This window comes from Camelus dromedarius, chromosome 5, assembly GCF_036321535.1.
Source record: "Camelus dromedarius isolate mCamDro1 chromosome 5, mCamDro1.pat, whole genome shotgun sequence".
In the NCBI taxonomy this organism is placed as follows: Eukaryota; Metazoa; Chordata; class Mammalia; order Artiodactyla; family Camelidae; genus Camelus; species Camelus dromedarius.
Window position 1 is genome coordinate 20,121,210 of NC_087440.1, and position 22,321 is coordinate 20,143,530.

Sequence of the window (22,321 nt, forward strand, 5' to 3'; positions counted from 1 at the left end):
AAGCAGTTCTGGGTCCTTTCAGGGGAAGGCTAGGGCCAGAGAAAGCCCATGGGTGCCTGGCATCAGTAAAGCTGGCCCTGTGGAGCCACTCAGAGCCCTGTATTCAGGCCCAGAACACAGCAGCTCCAGAAAGGAGCAGGCATAGCCCGGAGCAGCTCGCTAAGCCTTGGAGAGACTCTGGGGCCTGCTCGCCAGTGGGTGGCCTGGTGCTGAGCTGGGGTTGACACCAGCCCTTCCTGGTGTGTCACTGACAGAAGTTTGCCAGTGCCAGGCCGAGTCCAGGTGCCTGGGGTGGGGTAGTGAGGGGCGGGGGAGGCAGGGACTTATCTGTTACTGAGATACCAGCTTTGGGCCAAAGGCAAGAACTTTGCTTACCAAATGATTTTATAAAGTAAATCGAGGCTTTTGTGCTCAGTTTTCTTTACGAAAGTGGTTATAAAAGCATTAGGGAGCAAAGATACAGCCCATCAAGGAACTGGGGTGATCCCAGATGTAGTATGTTTCACTAAAACCCTTGGTCTTGTTTTAAAAATAGAATACAATGACTGATGCTTTAATAAGCTGTGTCTTAATCAGGACAATGTAAGACAGAGTGTGTGGCATATTCCTCCCCTGACAGGCCATAGTTCTCCCCCCAGTAACCTGAGGGATCCTGGAGAGAGCTGCTCCAGGCTGGGGGCACCGTCCTCCTCCCCACTCGGTAGACTGCGACCTGCTCACTGCTATGGGCAGAACTGTCTCCTCCCTGGTGCTCCAGCCAGAGCCCAGGGGCTGTTTCTTTGGCAGGCTTTCTGCATTGCTTTATAATTTCTATGTATTTGAGACCAGAATCAGGGGTGAACTGAATGGGTAGCCTGAATTCTAACCTGAGTGGGCTTCTTTCTTCTCATGGAGAGGATGCTCAGCAGACTTTCACGTGGTCACATTTCCCTCCTGTTCAGTCCCTGGCTGTCCAAGGAAAGCCAAGGAAACATTTCAGCATCCTTTCCGGAGGTCTTCCTTTGTTTTTCCATCTGTGTTGTGGGAGCAGAACTGTGCTTCTGCACTGTGACTGAACTCAGTTTCTGGGTCTTTCCTTAATAGATCTCCACACCTAGCGAGCCCTGCCAACACCCACACTGGAAACCAAGGTTACTTTTCTCTGTTTTCCACTGACTACTAATTCAGTGTTAAGGGCCGCTAGCCTGGGTCAGGCCCCCATTTATGCCAAGTTTCTGGCAGCAGCCGCTGTGGCCTCACTGAGTACCTCTCTCGTGAAGATCCCTGCCCTGCTTTTGGCCTAGTGCTTTGAAGGGAGCTGGCTCAGACTCAAGAATATGCTCAGGCAGGAGGGCAAGTAGGCTCAGAGCCTCACGGAGCCCTGGGACAGGTGGGGATGGTGTCCCCAGCTGTTCACGGATTGTAGGGACAACTCCCTAAATATTCACGGCCTGCCCACAAAGCGTCAGACCAGACCGGTCCCTGGCTGGGCTAGCACTGCAGGCACCCAGGCCGTGTTGTGGGCAGAGGTCAGGGCTTAGGAGGGTCACTGGGCAGCTCTGCCCAAGCTTCCTTTTCTAAGTGTGTGAGGACGAACAGGATCAGAAGTCACCCAAGGGCTTAATACGGCCTTCCAGTCTCCACATAGGCTGTCTGCCGCCTTGAAAGTGATACTAATGGGCGTTCTGGGGGAGGGCAAATGGTCCCAAGTTCAAATACATGCTGGAACTTTTGTTGAAGCTAGTTTCATGTCAGGCTTTCTCGGTCTTTAATAGGGTGACATATGTTAAACCCTCCAAGGAGATGGGATAGGAAGGGCAGCCCCTACCCTCTTCACCCAGTTACCCAGACATGGATACAAATCATCAAATACTAGGACTGTAAGGGCCTCCTGAGGTCAAGTAGTCCCCGCTCCATCATTTTATAGATAAGAAGACTGAGGCCGAGGGGAAAAGAAATGTGCCCAAGGTCATACCGCTAACCCGTCGGCGGATGACGTTCTGTTACTGCCCCAGCCCACCACCCCTAACGTTTATTCTCTCAGGCCCCCTGGTGAATCCCAGGAAGCACTCATGGGGAGCCCTCACCCTCCTGATGTAGAGGGGGGTTTCCACATGACTGTCCCCAGCACTGACGCCCTGAGCACAGGAGAGTCAGAGACAAAAGGGGCTGTGAAGGGCCTTTTTCTGAAGTTTCCCCAAGGAGCCTTTAAGGAGCTGGAAAGGTGCTGCCTTAGGCTGTGAGGCAGTTGCAGGCCATCTGTCACACTGGACTTTGCCTTGCTGCAGGCTGGAGAAGTCAAGCCAAGTCCGCACAGTGTCCAGCAGCAATTTATTCTTTAAAGGGAGCCGGTTCCGATACAGGTAAATAGTGACAGTAAGTAACCGTTATGGACCTATTTTTAGACCCTTCTCTGGAGAACAGTGGCTCAGTGGTCCTTACCCTTGAGAACAAAGACACTGGGAGCCTCCAGAAAAGCGTGAGGTTTCCATCCAATTCTCCTGTCTCCTAACCCTTTGACTCTTTCTTTCCATCCCTGAGGCTGTTTGTCTGTGGGGCTTAAAATGTGTATTGTCTCCTCCTGCCCTTAAAACAGCAGCAAAATAAGAACCGTGCCAGTGATTCTATTCATGTCTGTCTAAAGAGTTTTTGCAATATTTTTGGAACATGCTGGACAGTGAGGAATCATTCCTAAATGAGAATGGAAGACCCCAAAGACTTCAGAGAGAGAGGGAGCTCTCTAAGAAAGCCATCAGGACACCTTAGAGCCCTTTACCCCAGCCAGCCTTCCTCAGTGACCTAAACATTGGGAAGGGGGGGGGCCAAAGAGGCCACTTCCCAGTTCAGCCAGAGTATCTGAGATCTTGGAGAGGAGCCCGGTCCTGGAACACTGTCTCATTCCTTGCTGCTTGTTTTATTACACCAATTCTAGTGGCCGAGTTGCGAAGGAGGTAATGGAATCAAGTGCCAAGATCAAACGGGAGCCACCGGAAATACACAGGTAGGCTGCCAGGGGCTTCCCCCAAAACCAAGTCCAGCTGAGCTCTCAGAATCTTAAAAGAGCCAGCAGTGTGCATACTGTGGGGATTCTGGCTGTGATGGCTCCTGAACAGAGCAGGAGGGTGAAGAGACCCATTTCAGCTGAGGCATGGGGAACAGTCTGGCCCTGGTTCCCTGAGCCTTGATGGAGAATGAGGGAGGGCAGACTAATGCAGACAGTACATCAGACCCAGGAGCCACCTTCCTGGGTAATTCTGCACTGTCCTCCCAAGTCCTGAAATTGGTCATAGACCATGGAGGACATGTCCATGCAGCAAGATTCCATTGGTTCTAGAATCAGTCCATTACAGGAAGCCAGTCATACTAGGTCTGAAATAGTTTTAGGACCCATGCTTTATGTAAAATTGTAAATCATGCATGTCCAGAAGCCCATCTTCTCGAACCTGATAGACCCAAGAAAAACATGATTGGCCAAGAGGGCCAGGGTTTGCCCACCAGCCTGACCTCTGGGAATGGGAACAGTACTACCTGCCTTCACATCTGTCGCTTCTGTTGGAGGTCAAGGGAGGCTGCCATATCGGTCTCAGGCCCATTTTTAGGAGTAGTGCATATCCTGGGCTCTCCTCCCTGACATCCTGCCCAGAGATCAGTGGCACCGTTGCCACACTAAAGGAAGATTCAGGTGGGTCTGGGATATAAGAAAGTTGACAAGCAGTGTCTCTGACCGGGCTCCAGGGAGTAAAGGCAAAAGGCAGGCATTAAAGATTTAAAAAAAAAAAACCAAAATAAAACAACACAGCTAGGTAGGTTCTAGTGACCACTCCTCAACTCTGAGTCCTGACCAAATCTGTGTGCTGAGTTAACAGTTCCCTTTTTCTTTAACCTCAGAGCAGGGATGGTTCCCAGCCGCAGCTGTCCCTCCATAACCCATGGCCCAAGGCTGAGCAGCGTCCCTAGGACCCGGAGAAGAGCTGTTCACATCTCCATCATGGAAGGTGAGCATGAGCTCTGGAGGTGACACGGGTTCCTTTAAATTATCACTTGGACCAGTTCCTCACAGACCTTTGAAAGAAGTGAATATGCCTTAGAGACAGCGGCAGGTTTCTCCAGGGGTAGGGAGAAGGCTTCCTCCAGTGGGTGGGCACACCAGCTGGGTGTCAGGTGAAAGGGAATTCCATCAAGCCCTGCTGAGCTGTGGTCCAGGAGGGTTTGGACGTCTGAGAGTATGGGGCTAGACCTTTGGGAGAGACCTTTGTAAATGGAATCTACCATGTTCCATGCAGTTCTGAACTTGCCTTCTGTCAAGAAGCTTTCACTTGTGTTCCAGATCTGGTGACCAGTCTCCACAGCTTAAATGATCAGGCTGGCTGAGGCAGTTACACAAGAAATTAAAACTCTTGCTCTGAAGCATTCCAGTAGCTGCAGCCGCCTTCTACTTCAGTTGTAGAAATCTGTCCTCTTGCTACCTGAATTCTTTAACACTGTCTCAGGAAGCCCAACATGCCCCATCTCTCACTACTGTTCCCTCCATCTGGAGGAGGTGGATGGAGACAGGAGGAGAGACAAAGTCTGTGTGTCTTCACTGAACGAGATAACCCCAGCTGAGGCTGATGCCGCCCCCACCTCTGGGCCGTCAGTTCTGTGAGTAGACTCGCAATATTGCTCTCCAGCTGTTGTCACTGAGCCGGCTTGCCCGACAGGCTGGATACAGGGGTACAGTGGAAGCTTTCATTCCAGAACATGCCATTTTGTAGGACCTCAGAAAATCTCAAGCAGCAGGACACAGCAGTAGGATTGCTTCAACCCTGTCTCTGTCCTGGAGGCCGGGAAGGGAAGGCCCTTCGCCCTCCCTGTGGGAATGCTGCTTGTTGATGAAAGTGAAGACCCGCTTAGGTTAGGAAGGAGATGGCTCTGCCACTTGTCCGGGAGGCTCTCTGGTTTGATGTGAAGCATCACTGGCTCACTCTGTATCACCCGAGCGGGATCTGTAACTACACACAGTCGGGGGGTTGGGAGCCCTGGCTGCACAACCCCCATCAAGAACCTTAATTATGTGAGTATCTTAACGGCTCCATTTGTAAAACCCCAAGGGTTTCGAGGAAGCTAATGTATGTGCAAGTCCTTTAAAGAGATGAGTGCATTTACTGGGCAGGCAGCAAACACAATGAGAGAGCCCTGGTCAGGAAGTTAAAAGATGAGGTCGAAATCGGAGCTCGGCCACGCATTGCCTGGGGGCAGATTGCTTAACTTCTCTGAGCCTGTTGCCCCCACCGGAGAGCAGGCTGTATGTAGGAGGGTGCCTTGTACACTACCAGGCGTAGTTGCTATGCAAGGTATAGAATCACTGTGTCCTCAGACACAGCCTCCTGGTTTTTCCCCATCTTAGGCCGAGTGGAAAAACTAGCCTGGTTCTTGCTGTCCCTCTTTTTATGGGGTGTGCATCACAGGAAAGTAGAATGAAATTTCTTCTCTTCTGAGCAACATAACTTTCTCCCCTGTCTGTGGCCCTCGTTCCCATCCATCCTGAGGCTGCAGCGGCCAGGTTCATCCCAGGGCTCCTGCAGAAAGTCTGGACAGCTGTCCTCCCAGAGAATAGGCGCCCCCTAGGGGAAGCTGGCACTACTGCAGTTCTCACATAGTAGAGGAGCCTTATGCTCTTCTGCTCCCTAGCATATGGAAGAATGTCCAGTAAACCAGCATCCTCAGAAGAGGGAAGACTGAGGCCGTCCACATGGTGACACACCTCACTGGGAGCAGCTGCCAAGCAGGGTTAGCAGGACAACTCAGAGGTGCAGAGAACCATCCTCGAGCTGTGAGGCTGCCCCAGGCCCCTGCCAGCTCTAGCTGTGCCTTCAGCCTCCTCCCAGAACCTGTCTTCCCCACTGTAGCAGCAATGGGCTCCTCGACATCCAAAACAGTCACCATGCTTGCAAAAGGCCAGACAGGGTGCAGTGGGGAGAAGCCACTGTGGAAGGTATTAGAGCAGAGACCCCTACGGCCAGGCACAGCCTCAAAAATCTCAGCCTCACAGAAATTCACACCTGGCAGATTATAGCCCAGCAGGCTCCACGCGTTACTCCCCAAACCAGCCTGTTCCCGAGGCTGCCTGCTGACAAGCCCCAACTTCATCCCCAGTCAGGGCCCTCTGGGCCCATTAGACTCAGGAGGGTGGAGGTAAAAGCTAAGAAATGCCCCGGCGGTAATGAAACTCACAGGCAGAATGAAACTCAGGGTGAGGCGAGGCAGATGGACATCTGGTTTGGATGTGGAAAAAATACAAGACTTCAGTAGCTAAGTGGCTCTGTCAGTGCAGGGATCATCAAGCCTGGGGAAATAAAGACTGGATTATTTCAGGAGGCGAGAGTTCAGCTGCACCATCTCTCAAGAGGGGGTTTTGCCTCTAAAGCACCTACCTAACACAGCTCGTCCACCCCAGCCAGGCAGGGAAGGGTGAGAGGGATGTGATGCAGAACTCAGAAAAATGGCACAAACCCTCAAAACTCCCAGGAAGTTGTGAACATTTGAAACTGGTTCGTGCTCCATCATGAACTGTCTTTCCTATAGTCCACAAGACACATAGTATCACAGACCCCATTTGCCTTTTCTTGGGGAAAGCTTTGTTTGCTATCTCCAAAAACAATGGGGAAAATTGCAGAAACCATTAACATGACATTCCAGTTCCAATGAAACCAAGTAATCAATGAACTGAGACCCTTTAAAAGATGACTACATTGATTGGCCCTGCCCTCTGCTCTCAGGGATGCCAGGATAACACAGGTTATTTTTTCAGGCCTGACCCAGAGAGGACACTCAGGTGTGTCAGTTCCTCTCACCAACACGCCCTGGGGGGCACCCCTCGGCAGCCGGCCGAACAGTGTGGAGCCCCGTGGAGGATGGGACACAGCCCCTTTCCAGCCCCAGAGCTACCCAACGCAAAGCCCATTGTCTTTGTAGCTTCACATCTTGGATTTTCTGGACAGTCTTGATTCCCCCTACCCTCTGGGACTGTCCCCTGTCCTCTCTCAGACCCTCACCCTCTTAGAGGTCTGGGGCCCTTATTTGGGCCTCAGGGAAACAGCTACAGGCTGGAAAGCGTTACTTTTTATGGCTCTAAGTGCTTCTGACTGGTCAGTGCCCTGATAACGTTGGCCTCTGGGAGCTGCCCCTTCCCTGCAGCTCAGCCTGCTCGCTGAAGGTCGGAGACTTGCGGCACCGACCTTCACTCTCCAGCACGGGAGGTGCTGCAAAGGGGCTGCCATGGCATGAGATCAGTGAAAATCCTTTGTCGCTAGCTGGTTTTCCGCCTTCTCCTTCTACCTGGCTGGTTTCCATGAAGAGATCAGCTGGTTTCCACTGAAGAAGTATCTGCCTTCCTGGGCCACCATGGGAAAGAGTCTGATTAAGATTCACACCAGAGTCCGCGTTCAGCTCCGGTTGACTAATCACTGCCTTCGGCCCCTGAGTGTGCGCATCCTGAGGATGGGGCCCCGGCTCCGGGGTCGGCTCCTAACCGCTGTGCCCCACAGCCCACTGGGAGCCACCTCTGGGCAAGGCAATCAGCTGGAGCACCTCCAAGGTAAAAAAAAAAAAAAAATACTCCTCCGTTTTGCTGTGCCATTTGCCCAGATTCCCCCCTGCAGCACCCAACCCCCCCCCCCGAATAACAGGTTTGAGGTGGGTGGTGGTTTCTAGTGCGACCTAAAGTTCTGCACAGGACTAACCTGGCACAGGAATGATAACCTTACAGGTGAGGTCTGTCGGGGAACAGAAGACTAACATTTACTACGTAATTTTGTTTATCAGGAGCCCCGCTGGAAATGCATACATAGCCATTATCTTGTTTACTGAGGGCACCAACAACTCACCATAATACAGCTTCTGGTGTCTTTCTGATGTCACAGCCTTTGCCTCTAACCTTCCCCAGCAAGCCTAGGGCTGACTTGTAGGCCAAGCTAAGATTGCACTGAAGTGGCTTCTGGCAGCTAAGCAGGTCATACTTTGGAAGATCTGGCAGTCAGAGATGTCCTTGTGAGGTGCCCTTGGAAAGGGTATGAGGTGCCCTGTGCAAGGGAGCTGAGGTTCCAGAGAAAGGGGAGCCAGAGGAGTAGCTGGGAAAGGGACTGAGCCAGCAACATGTGTGATCAGAGCCTGAAAAGCTTTCTGTTTTATCAGGAACCTGTTACATACTCCCAGGGACGTGTTCCTCATGCTACATGTGTAAACGGGAGTGAGGCAGGAATGCTGGGGAAAACGGAACATCAAGGTCTCTGGAACAAGGAAGAGGCTCTTAATTTCACCTTATTTCAAAATAGTTTCTCGGGTAATTGGGACCTAAATCTAAGGCAGATGCAGGCCGTTGAATTAATTCACTCTGGCCCACTGTTTTGCTCCCCAAAATCCAACTGCATGATTGTTAGTAACATGGAACAGAAAGAGGCTCGGATTCTACCCTTGCCTTTGCATTAACCAACCTCATGACTTTAGGCAAGTTCTGTAACCTCTTGCCCTCACCACTCATGGAGCTGTTGAAAGATAAAATGAAAGTGCTTTAAAAGTTTAAAACATTATACAAATGTAAGATTTTATAGCATAGGGACAAAGGAAACACAGCTGGGACCATGGAGCTTCTGAAAGCAGAAGCTGAGAGCTGTGGCAGATACACTAATGATGAGGGTGAAGGGAAGAAGAGGCGGATACAGGGGCTGCCATCTCCGCCCCCCACTCCCCAGCCACTCACTTAGAACCAGTTCTCAGTTCGTTCCTCTGGAGAATCCCTAACCGCGTGGATACTGAGACGGGCTTCAGTAGGCTAGGCGGGGAGGCTGCCTGGGTGAAGTGGCTACCGACAGTAACTGCAGAAACCCAGGTGAGCTCATGAGCTCAAAGAGCTGTGTGCTGGGTTGTTAGGAGGACATTCAGCTCCCGAATCAGTATTTGCTGAGGCCCAGCTGGACAAAACACAGTCCTCCCCATTCTTGCCTCTCAAGGCCCTTGGCCCAAGAGGCAGACATGAGCTCCATGAACCATGACCTCAACTCTGGGTCAGGGATAATCTGCAGTTCTCTTCAAATTGGGCTAGAAGGCTGGTGGCCAAGATGGTAGAGTAGAAGGAGCCAGCACTCACCTCCTCTCATGAACACATCAAAATCACAACTAACTGCACAACCACCATCAATGAAAACGACTGGAGCCTACCAGCAAAGATCTTCCATAACTAAAACCATAAAGCAGCAGCCACAAGATGGGTAGGAGAGGTGGACCTGGGATACAATCAAACCCCACACCCCTCCAGTGGACGACCGACAAATTGGTGAATATCTATATTATAGAAGATTTCCCACAGGAGAGTTCTGAGCCCCACGTCAGGCTCCCTAGCCCAAGGGTCCATCACCAGAATGAGAAGCCCCCAGAGTATTTAGCTTTGAAGGCCACCAGGGTTTAACTGCAGGAGCTCCACAGAACTGGAGGAAATAGAAACTTCACTTGTAAGGATGCACACAAAAATCTCAGACTCACCAGGACCACAGACAAAATTTCATGGGCTACTGGGCCAGACCTACCTGCTGGTCTTAAAGGGTCTCCTGGAGAGGCAAGGGTGGCTGTGGCTCACCCTAGGGACACAGTGGTGGACATATCGGGGAATATTCATCTGCATGAACTCTCCTGGAGGCTGACATCTTGCTTGGTACCAAGACCTGGTCCCACCCAACAGCCTGTAGGATCCAGTGTTGGGACGTGTTGGGCCAAACTGAGAGGGGGAACATCCCCACTCATCAGTAGACAGGCTGCCTAAAGACTTCCTGAGCCCACAGCCACCTTTAGACATGGCCCTCTGGTAGGACCAGCTCCAGCCATCAGTGGGCATACCAGCCCCTCCTGCCAAGAAGCTGGCCCAACCCTCTAGACCAGCCTCATCCACCAGAAGCAAGAAAACTATGATCCCGCAGCCTGCTGACTGAGTCTGCAAACACAGGCCAGATGCTGTCCTGGCACCTGCTGGTCCCTGGCCCTTGGGTGACAAGAGGGGAGTGCCCTGCTTGAGATTCATTTGACACTTCCTACAGAGAGCCACTTCCCCAAGGTCGAGAAACGTGACTAACTTACCACAAACGTAACAATACAAATAGAAATTTAGACAAAATGAGGCAGCAAAGGAATGTTCCAGACAAAGGAAGAAGATGAAATTCCAGAAGAAGAACTAAGTGATGTGGAGATAGGCAATCTACCCAAGAAAGAGAAAATGATTAGTAATGATTCAGTAATGATTGTAAAGATGATCAAAGAACTCAGGAGGAGAATAGATGCACAGAGAAAGAAGTTAGAAGTTTTTAGCAAAGAGTTAGAAAATATAAAGAACAACCATATTTAAAGAATCCAATAACTGAAATGAAAAATACCCTAGAAGGAATCAAGAGTAGACAAATGAGGCAGAAGAACAGATCAGTGAGCTGGAAGACAGTAGTGGAAATCACTACTGCAGAACACAAAAAGGAAAAAAGAATGTTGAAAAGAAATGAGGATAGTTTAAAAGACCTCTGAGACAACATCAAGAACACTGATATTTGCATTACAGGGGTCCCAGAAGGAGAAGAGAAAGATGGGGCCTGAGAAAATATTTGAAGAGAGAACAGCTGAAAACTTACCTAACCTGGGAAAGGAAACAGTCACCCAAGTCCAGGAAGTGCAGAGAGTCCCATACAGGGTTAACCCTAAGAGGAATGCACCTAGACAAGCTGTAATTAAAATGACTAAAGATAAACAGAGAATATTAAAAGCAACAAGGGGAAAAGCAACAAATAACATACAAAGGAACTCCAGTGAGACTATCAGCTGATTTTTCAGCAGAAGCTACAGGCCAGAAGGGAGTGGCACAAGATATTTAATGATGAAAGGGGAAAGCCTATAACCAAGAATACACTACCCAGCAAGGCTCTCATTCAAATTTGATGGAGAAATCAAAAGCTTTACAGACAAGCAAATGCTAAGAGAATTCCACACCACCAAGCCAGCTTTATAATAAATGCTAAAGGAACTTCTCTAAGAGGAAAAGAAAAGGCCACAACTATAAACAAGAAAGTTACAAAATGGAAAAGCTCACTCTCACTGGTAAAGGCAAACATACAGTAAAGGTAGGGAATCATCCACACACAAAGTAGTAGGAAGTTAAAAGACAAAGGTAGTAAAATCATCTGTATCCACAATAAGCAGTTAAGGGATTAGATGTAAAATATGAACAATTAGATGTAAAATATGATATCAAAAACAGTAATCATGAGAGGAGGAGAGTACAAATGCAGGGCATTTAAAATGCATTTGAAATAAGAGATCAGCAAATTAAAACAATCATATATATATGACTGCTCTACAAAAACCTTATGGTAACCATAAGCCAAAAATCTATAAGATATATACACACAAAAAAAGAAACCCAAATGTAACACTATAGTCACCAAATCACTGGAGAACAAAAGAAAACAAATCCAAAAAAATTAACAAAATAGCAATAAGAACATACACAATAATAATTACCTTAAATGTAAATAGACTAAATACTCCAACCAAAAGATACAGACTCGCTGAATGGATAAAAAAAGACCCATGTATTTGCTGCCTACAAGAGACTCATTCAGATCTAGAGACACAGAATGAAAATGAGGGGATGGAAAAAGGTATTCCATGCAAATGGAAATCAAAAGAAAGGTGAAGTAGCAATACTTATATCAGACAAAACAGACTTTATAAGACTATTATAAGAGAAAGAAGGACACTACATAATGATCAAGGGATCAATCCAAGAAGAAGATATAACAACTGTAAACATACACGCACCCAACATAGAAGCACCTCAATGTATAAGGCAAATGTTAACAGACATAAAGGGAGAAACTGACAGTAACATAATAGTAAGGGACTTTAACACTCCCACTTACATCAACAGACAAATCATCCAGACAGGAAAATCAATAAACAAACACAGGCCTTAGATGACACATTGGACCAGATGGACTTAACTGATATTTTTATAGAACATTACATCTAAAAGCAGCAGAATACACATTCTTTTCAAGTGCACATGGAACATTCTCCAGGATAGATCATACATTGGGGCACAAAGCAAGCCTCAGTAAATTTATGAAAATTGAAATCATATCAAGCATCTTTCTAACCACAATGCTGAGATAGAAACCAACTACAAGGAAAAAACTGCAACAACAACAATCCCACAAACACATGGAGGCTAACCAATATTTCTTTCTTTCATCATTGAAGAAATCAAAAATACCTAGAGACAAATCAAAACAAAAACCAATCCAACGATCCAAAACCTATGGGGCACTACAAAAGGGAAGTTTATAGCAATACAAGCTTACCTCAGGAAACAGGAAAGATCTCAAACAACCTAACCTTACACCTAAAGCAACTAGAGAAAAGAACAAACAAAACCCAAAGTTAGTCAAAGGAAAGAAACCATAAAGATCAGAGCAAAAATAAATGAAATAGACTAAAAAACAAAACAAAACAAAATATCAATGAAACTAAAATCTGGTTCTTTGAAAAGATAAACAAAATTGATAAACCTTTAGCCAGACTCACCAAGAAAAAAAGGGAGAGGACCCAATTCAATAAAATCAGAAGTGAAAAAGAAGTTACAACCAACACCACAGAAACACAAAGGATCATAAGCGGCTACTATGAGCAACTATATGCCAATGAAATGGACAACCTAGAAGTAATAGACCAATTCTTTTAAAGGTACAGTCTCCTAACACTGAACCAGGAAAAAATAGAAAATATGAACAGACCAATTACCAGTAAAAAAAAAAAAAAATTTGAATCAGTAACTTAAAAACTCCCAACAAATAAAAGTCTGGGACCAGATGGCTTTACAGGTGAATTCTACCAAACATTTAAGAGTTAACACCTATCCTTCTGAAACTATTCCCAAAAATTGCAGAGGAAGGAACACTTCCAAACTTACTCTACGAGGCCACCATCACCCTGATACCAAAACCAGACAAAGATATCACACAAAAAAAGAAAATTACAGGCCAATATCACTGATTAACATAGATGCAAAAGTCCTCAACAAAATACCAGCAAACCGACTCCAACATTCATCATTATCAAGTGGGATTTATCCCAGGGATGCAAGGATTTTTCAGTATCCACAAATCAATGTGATACACCACATTAACAAAGTGAAGAATAAAAACCATATGATCACCTCAAGAGATGCAGAAAAAGCTTTTGATAAAATCCAACACCCATTTATGATAAAAACACTCCATAAAGTGGGCATAGAGGAAACATACCTCAACATAATAAAGACCATTGACTAATTCACAGCTAACATCATAATGGTGAAAAACTGAAAGCATTTCCTCTAAGATCAGGAACAAGACAAGGATGCCCAGTCTTGCCACTTTTATTCAGCATAATTTTGGAAGTCCACAACAATCAGAGAAGAAAAACAAACAAAAGGAATCCAAATTGGAAAAGTTACAGTAAAACTGTCACTGTTAGCAGATGACATGATACTATACTTAGAAAACCCTAAAGATGCTACCAGAAAACTATTAGAACTCGTCAATGAATTCTATAAAGTTCCAGGATACAAAACTAATATACAGAAATGTGTTGCATTTCTATATGCTAACAACAAAATATCAGAAACAGAAATTAAGGAAACAATCCCATTTAACATCACACCAAAAAGAATAAAATGCCTAGGAATAAACCTACCTAAGGAGGCAAAAGAACTCTACTCCAAACACTATAAGACACTGATGAAAGAAACTGAAGACAGCACAAACAGATGGAAAGATATACCATCTTGGATTGGAAGAATCAATATTGTTAAAATGGCCATACTACCCAAGACAATATACAGATTTGATGCAATGCCTATCCAATTACCAATGGCATTTTTCACAGAACTGGAACAAAAAAATTTTTTAATTTGCATGGAAACACAAAAGACTCCAAATAGCCAGAACAATCTTGAGAAAGAAGAACAGAGCTTGAGGAATCATGCTTCCTGACTTCAGGCTATACTACAAAGCTACATACAATAATCAAAACAGTATAGTACTGGCACAGAAACTGACACATAGATCAATGGAACAGGATAGAAAGCCCAGAAATAAACCCACACACTTATAGTTAATTAATCTATGACAAAAGAAGCAAGAACATAGGGTGGAGAAAAGACAGTCTCTTCAATAAGTGGTGCTGGAAAAACTGGACAGGTACATGTAAAAGAATGAAATTACAGCATTCTCTAACACCATATACAGAAATAAACTCAGAATGGATTAAAGGCCCAAATGTAAAACCAGATACGATAAAACTCCTAAAAGAAAATATAAGCAGAACACTTTTTGACATAAATCGTAGCAGTATTTTTTGGATCCATCTCCTAAAGTAATAGAAATAAAAGCAAAAATAAACAAATGAGATTTAATTAAGCCCAAAAGCCTTTGCACAGCAAAGGAAACAAAACAAAAAGACAACCTATGGAATGGGAGAAAATATTTGCAACCAATTAGACTAATACAAGATTAATTTCCAAAATATACAAACAGCTCATACAGCTTAATATCAAACAACCCAATCAAAAAATAGGCAGAAGACCTAAACAAATTTCTCCAAAGAAGACACACAGATGGCCAACAGGCACATGTAAACGTGCTCAACATCACTAATTACCAGAGAAATGCAAATCAAAAACACAATGCAGTATCACCTCACACCAGTCAGAATGAGCATCATCAAAAAGTCTACACATAATAAATGCTGGAGAGGGTGTGGAGAAGACAAAACCCTCCTACACTGTTCGTGGGAATGTAATTTGTTGCAGCCACTATGGAGTACAGTATGGAGGTTCCTTAAAAAACCAAAAATAGACTTACTATACAATCCAGCAATCCCACTTCTGGGGATATATCTGGAGGAAAATATAATTTGAAAAGAGACACACATCCCAATGTTCATAGCAGCACTATATACAATGGACATGGAAGCAACCTAAATGTCCATTGACAGATGACTGGATAAGGAAGTTGTGGTATATTTATACGATGGAATACTACTCAGCCATGAAAAAGAATGAAATAATGCCATTTGCAGCAACATGGATGGACCTAGAGATTATCATATTAAGTGAAGTAAGTCAGACAGAGAAAAGGCAAATTTCATATGACATTACTTACATGTGGAATCCTAAAAAAAAAAAAAAGATACAAATGAACTTATTTACAAACCAGAAATAGACTCAAAGACATAGAAAACAAACTATGGTTACCAAAAGGGAAAGGTGGGGAGGGATAAATTAGGAGTTTGGGATTAGCATATACCCATATAAAATAAACAACAAGGACCTAATGTACAGCATAGAGAACTATATTCAGTATCCTATAATAACCTATAATGGAAAAGAATTTTAAAAACATATAAAATATATATACACACATATAAATAACTGAATCACTATGCTGTACACCTGAAACTAACACAACATTGTAATTCAACTATACTTCAATTTTCTTAAAAAAGGTTAAAACCAGGCCCAAGAACACCAAAGGCAGGAAAGGCAGAATCTTTAACAAATCTGGCCAAAACCATAAGCAAAAAGAAAAAAACCTCAACCACGGCCACTCTAATTTCTGCTGCTTCTCTTGTCCTATTCTTGAAACATCAAAATGGGAGTGCAGTGGCCACTGCTGCTGGTCATGTGGGGGTACAGAAGGGCTTGCTCTTAAGATCTTAAGTGACCAAATAAAACAGAAAGGGTGCTGACTCCAGTGAGCAGCAAAGTGCACGCTGAGACACAGAAAGCCTCCTCATTTTCCTCCTGCCTTTCCAGGTCTGGAGTCCCTACGGGACAGTGCCCACTCCACCCCGGTGCGTTCCTCCTCCCACGGGGACACCTTCCTGCCTCACGTGAGAAGCAGCCGGGCAGACAGCAATGAGCGAGTCGCCGTGATTGCGGACGAGGCCTACAGCCCTGCGGACAGTGTGCTACCCACCCCTGTGGCCGAGCACAGCCTGGAGCTGATGCTGCTCTCCCGGCAGATCAACGGGGCCACCTGCAGCATTGAGGAGGAGAAGGAGTCTGAGGCCAGCACCCCAACTGCTGCAGAGGTGGAGGCCCTTGGGGGAGAGCTGAGGGCCCTGTGTCAGGGGCACGGCAGGCCAGAGGAGGAACAGGTGAATAAGTTTGTTTTAAGTGTCCTCCGTTTGCTCCTTGTGACCATGGGACTCCTCTTTGTTTTGCTCCTCTTCCTGATCATTCTTACTGAGTCTGACCTTGACATTGCCTTTTTCCGAGATATCCGCCAGACCCCCGAGTTTGAACAATTCCACTATCAATACTTTTGTCCCCTCAGGCGATGGTTTGCCTGCAAAATCCGCTCAGTGGTGAGCCTGCTTATTGACACCTGAGAAGGCATGACTCCTCCCAATAACTAGCCAGGTGGACCAAGGAGCCCGGCTACCCATTCCCAGCAATTGGGACCCATCGCGGAACCATCGGCACATGTACCAAGTCCTCCTCTCATGACTCAAAGTCCACAGCCTGGGAGGGTCGTTTCCCAGAAGACAAAAGGGATAGGCTCATGCCCTGTCTAAACAAACTGGGAAAACTCATTTCCTTCAGAGGTTCCTTCAAGAAAGGCTCGCAACTCTGTTTCTCATCCTCCCAATTTGCAGGATAATTTTTGGTTTTGAATTTTGATTTTTCATAGATGTGTATTATTTTGAGAATATCAAAAATAATTTATTTTACTATTACTGATTCTGGCAGTAGTGTCACCTAGTAGATGGGACACTAGTTGAAGACTAGAGAGCTGCTGTCCTCTGAATTCTGCAGGAGCTTCCCCACTGGGTTCCAGTGGACACATCACTGCAGCCTCAGCGGGGCAGGCCAGGGGTCTGGACAATGGGGACTGTCTAGGTTTTCTTGCCAGACAGAGCTTTTTAAAAAGTAAACATCCATGTAGAATGATTAAATGGAAAGTTGCTTCTTATGATGGTCTGAGTTGGATTTTCTTTTCCTTTTGTTTTTTTTTGTTTTTTCAAATCTGAGCACAGTGGGCATCTGAAGGGACCACCGCTACAGCAGCAGCAGCAGCAGCAGGGGTGGGGTAAGTCCGTCCCCTTAGACTAGATCCTAGTGGCATCACCATGAGTTTTGTGTAATGAACTTAGACTTCTGTGATTTTTTTTTTTTTTCTGAAGAACCTCAAGACTTTTACCGTGCTCCAGAAGCATTAGGTGAATTCAGTGGTGCCCAGGAGAGGGCTGTCAGAAACACTGAACTAAGCGTAGTTTACAGAAACCACAGCTAAGGTACCTGAGAGACTGTTGAGATTCAGAGAGCAGTACTTATTTTGTACACCCTCTTCCCTGCCAAAAAAGACTATTTCAATTTATATTTTAGCAACAAAATGTTATTTTCTTACCAATTCATATTCTCTTTTTACTTTATGGATTAAGAAAATAGAGCCTGATGAACTTAAACGATTGCAAGAAAGAAACTGATCCTGAGAATGAAAAGCTTCAGAAAATAGAATTTCAAAATCAACAAACAGCCTTGGAAGGGACCAGGAGAAGAATCTCTTTAAATAGGAGTTCTAAGAGATGCCTACAAAGAAAGAAGGTGAACGTGGCAGACCAACACTTAGATGTAGGAATCCTGCCCCCTAGGGTCATCCCCTGCACCAGGAAGGTAAATGCTGAAGGAACGCCCTTGCCATCCTTGCTGGGGGAGCGGCAGTCATGGGCAGAAAGCAGCACAGCACGGGAAGGGTAAGCGTGGGGTCCGAGCCGAGCTCTGCAGCTCTCACAACCACTCACACGCAAGACTTGTTTTCATCTCAGGGAGAGATTTCTATGTCATCTGGGGCCTGAGGACTTATTTAAGGACAGTCAGTGGACATATTCCTCGGATCCACATTAACAGTGGAGCAGCTGCTGACACCCTGTGACGCTGGGCAGCCCCAAATGCAGAACAGAATGAGGCACTTGTAGATTTGCTGTCCCCTTATTTGTCCCCTGAAATGGCAGAACCATGTCTATGAATAGATAATAACAGCCATGAAATAGATGGGGTTTTTCTTTTTTTTTAAGGTGGGAGGATTGCTGCATAATTTTAAACACCCTTTCATCTAGACCAGGGGTCGGCAAACTTCTATAAAGTGCCAGATAGTAATTTTTTTTTATTTTGGTTTTGTGGGCCCTACTCTGTGGCAACTACTCAACTCTGCCGTCTTAGCACAAAAACAGCCATAGGTAATACATAAACAAAGGAGCAAGGCTGTGTTCCAGTACAACTTTTATTTATAAAAACAGACGGTGAGCTGAATTTGGCCCACAGGCCATAATTTGCCAACCCCAATCTAGACAATAAAACTGCTCCTTATGAGTGTGTAAGCAGAAAGAGGGTCGGGTCTGCTTCAATTCCTGACACGTGGTAAAGCCCCAGGACCACTTCCCAGTAGAAGCACTGGGGTGGCTTAATTAAAGGGTGCTCGAACAACCAACCAGCAGAAAAGTCTGATGTCAAGATGCGCAGGAACGAGGACTGGAATGCTAAAACGCAGCCAGGATCTAAGAACAGGAGAGGGCCTGTCTGATCATTTCCATACCAGCAACAATTTGGGAAGAATTACAAACATTTTGCAAGTGACAAGACAAAAGCTGAAGGAGATCTTAGTAAAGATTAGGGATCACTTAGAACCAACGAGCCACTGCCACTTGTCATCTACACAGGAAAGGTTGTATTAGCACAGGACTGGAGTGACAAGGAGACTCAGAGATGAAAAGGCTGTCAGGAGATAGGGGGCTGGTTTTAACCTGGGTGTTTACTGTCTTATGCAACATAGCAGATTACCTTTTAGTGTAGTGTTCCTACCTCAGTCTGTAGAACATGGTGTTTCTACGCAGTGAGTGATAGCCTCGACTCTGACCTTTCATATTCACATTAAAGAAAGACGCAGTGTTCCATCTCCTGGTACGTTACTTGTGTCTAGAGTTCTAACAGTAAACTAGTCCATACCACTTCCAACAGCTGGACTTTGCTCTCTGAACTGAAACTTTCGGGGGGTATTTTTCCCCAGGGCTTATCCCACAAAATACAGATAGAGAAGTTTCCTTCAATTTGCTTTTCAAATAGTGCTTGAATAACAAACCTTTGTTGGTGACTAGTCTTTTTTGGTATCTCCCCGTCATTAAAAATTGTTCAAGTTTTTATCCTGGTTTTACTGTGTTCCACTATGTCTCCTATTTTCTCTCAAAATTAGTTTGATCTCATTGTAGAAAAAGCAATGGTTCCCATAGCTTCATCTATCAGAGGAAATAAAACTCTTACTAAAGAATAGTGTACTGCATCTTAAAGCAGTAGAAGGTAAACTACCTGCAAATGTGAATTTCTTAGTTTCATTAAGAAATATATAGTTGTTAACCTTTTGTGTGCCAAAAATTCTAAGTTACATTTTCCTTCAAAGCAATGTACTTTTTTCTACATATGCAGTATGTAGTTAGCATAAAATCATTGGTGCCATGAAAATTATTTTTAAACTTAAATAAATATTTAAATATCATAGAAGAGTGGACTTTTTTTTTTTTAACTTACACCCTGTCTCACTTTCTCCTCAAAGTTAACAACACACAGATAAAAGAATGCCAGTGGGATTTACACTGCTGACTGCTGTTTGCAACTGGAATCATTTAAAATACTCACTTTGCTTATAGTCATCTATTATCTTTGTCTCTCCCCCCAAAAATAAATACTATTAAGAACTTAGAAGCTGTAAGTGTGGAATAATTTTAGAGATGAACTGAACCTCATTTTTCTGATGAGGAAAACCAACAAATTATTTTCCCAAGGAAAATAATTACACCGTCTTAGAGCCCAAAGTAGAACCTAGATGCTCCAGCTTCTAGACCAGCATTCTGAAGGCTGGAGTAAAAGAACAGAAGACCCTTCCCATGAAGGGAACAGAATGATACCACCACTGCAGTAAGAAACCTCATATTTACAACTTACGAAATACATTCCTTTAACTGTCTCATCTGATTCTGTAACCATCACTCTGTGGCCACAGACTGGTAATAGTCCTCTAAATTGCCTGAAGATAAAACGTGAAACAAGGGTCCACTGTCCTAGCTTATTATCTAATCTTCCTGCTTTCAATTCTACATGCCCTCCAGCCCTCCATTCTGCCACCAGATCATCTTCTAAAGCACCAATCACTTTATGCCACTCACCTCCAAATTCTAAGAGGTTATTATTACCTTTAAAATGATATCCAGTGCTCTGTTCCCAGTGAAGTGTTGTTGTTGTTTAATGATAAATGTCTTTGCTTAAACTGATCTGAAGAGTAAAAAGCGTGAGAACCACCGGACGTGAGAGGTTTTCCGTGATCCTACAGATTTACAGCCGCCGCCGTTCTCTGGATAACTAATGAAGACTGACCTACACACACACCCTTTCAGGGCCCCGACCCCACCCCTGCTACTTAGGCTTCCTCAACCACAACCCAACCCCGTGCACCCCAACACACTGGTGGTTTTAGCTCATGAACAGGCTTCCCCTACAAACTCCTACAACGTGCTGATGGAGTGGAGTCAGACACACAAAAGACACTTCCCAAACATTTCCTCTCACATAGTTCCCATTTTAGGAAAACATATTTTAAAATGTTTTATTCCTCACCCTATGTAACTGTGCTAATGTTATCTTCCTCACAAATTCCACCTTTTCATCTGAAAATTCAAATATTTGCAGCCAAATGAACCAGAATTATGAGTAGATGCTATCATAGAACTAAAATTCATTACTGGTCATCAACTCTGTTAAAAAGGAGAAACAAAACTATATTAAGTCAGAGGGACAGCTTACAACACAGGATGCCTAAGTTTTTGGAATCTGAAGACAGAAGGCCTAATATTTTTCCGTCTCGAGTTTGATACAGAAGGTGCATGTCTTTGCCCTCCCCTTCTTCCCATGTACTGTACACTGGCTGAAAGTATTTAAATCTTTCTGTCTGCGGCCCTGGAGTTCCTGGTTTTCCTGGAGAACTGCCTTTGCAAAGTCACTCTGTGCACAGGTAACGCAAAGGCCAGAAAACTAAAACAGGACTTTAGCAGCTCAGATTCTATCAAATCCTAATCATCTGTGGTCTGTCTTAGTCTGACCAAGTCTCTGTCCACCCAAAATGAGAATCACCTCCTTCCTCCTTAACATCACATTAAAAAAAGGGACAGGCATCTCAAAGAAAATAACTCCATTATGAGAGATCATAAACGTCAACTAACAAAAGGTTTATGCGGAAGGGAGAGAGCAATCATAATACATGGATGATTACAGAGGCCACACGGCTTCAAGCAAGTCTCTGGGAGAAGGGTCTTTCACAATAGCATACAGTTTAAGGATGTCCTAAGGGAGACAATTTTCCTTTATGTGCTTTCTAGTTTTGAACAATTGCTCCATTATAGAGCTTACCACCAAGAAACAAGTCCCCCACTCACCCTCCTTCTCTCCTTCCTGCATTGCCTCCAGAAGACAGATCTCTATTAAGTGGAATAGGATACAAATAGCACAGCTTATGAAGCTATGATGGCAAAGCAAACCACGAAAGTGAGAAACATCAAGAATTTGCTAACATTCATTACAGAAGCCAAGCAATTACCACAAAAGTATTCAAAGCTTAAACCAAGGTATTAATTTGAGTAGTTTTCAACATCTTAAAAAAAAGAACAATTCTCACAGAACTAGTCACCCTAGAATCTGTAAAATTAAGTAGTGTAGAAAAGGAAAAGGGAGCTTAAAGCCTTCACTTACTATTTCCAGGATAGTTTAAATATACCTCAACCTAACTTAGCCTTACTTAGCATTTCATAAATTAATATCTCCCTCTTGCTTATCAATGCCTGCATTCATATCTATTACCAAGAAAATAGAAATCCTATTCCTTATAAACATCTACAACATATTAATAAATTAAGCCTCAAAACTTAGACTTTAATTACGAAAAAGGAAATTATTTAGGAAAAAAAAGTTCAAGGAAATGATGTGTCACTTTATTTCTGTGATACATAATTATGAGAAGATAATATTTCCTCTTAGAAATCAAATATATTGCTGAAGCTATTTACAGTAGTCTTTCAGTAGTAGTTTGGCAATGAAGAACAACGAAAGAAGTTGGACAGGTAAAGGTAATGTCACAGAGCAATATTAGTCACTGATTTAGTAGCTTCCCTTCCAACAACAAACACATTCAAAGTGCCATAGCTGCTGAAAAAAAAATCTATGAAGCAGTGCCAAAGGTGGTATTTCACA

At 44.6% G+C, this 22,321-nt stretch overlaps 1 protein-coding gene and 1 long non-coding RNA gene across 5 annotated transcripts in view; one reads left to right on the top strand and one right to left on the bottom strand.

Moving 5' to 3' along the window:
• The window catches only part of FRMD5 (FERM domain containing 5), a 277,899-nt gene extending 257,848 nt beyond the window's left edge, over positions 1 to 20,051 (top strand). The window contains exons 11-16 of one of the 4 annotated variants that reach the window (XM_031453170.2): positions 2,268 to 2,342; positions 2,912 to 2,980; positions 3,868 to 3,974; positions 15,845 to 16,188; positions 17,071 to 17,123; positions 17,476 to 20,051. In XM_031453170.2, coding sequence (XP_031309030.2) covers positions 2,268 to 2,342; positions 2,912 to 2,980; positions 3,868 to 3,974; positions 15,845 to 16,188; positions 17,071 to 17,123; positions 17,476 to 17,482 — 655 coding nt within the window. In that variant the 3' untranslated portion in view covers positions 17,483 to 20,051. Of the gene's footprint in view, positions 1 to 2,267; positions 2,343 to 2,911; positions 2,981 to 3,867; positions 3,975 to 15,844 lie in introns of all 4 variants that reach the window. The other 3 variants (XM_031453171.2, XM_064485651.1, XM_031453169.2) reach the window with 3 other exon arrangements.
• On the bottom strand, positions 2,294 to 7,629 carry LOC116153461 (uncharacterized). The gene is made up of 2 exons (XR_004137203.2): positions 6,193 to 7,629; positions 2,294 to 4,970 (listed from the first exon to the last, which is right to left on the bottom strand). It is a non-coding gene; the product is annotated as an uncharacterized LOC116153461 (long non-coding RNA).
• Positions 20,052 to 22,321: the final 2,270 nt, after the last annotated feature.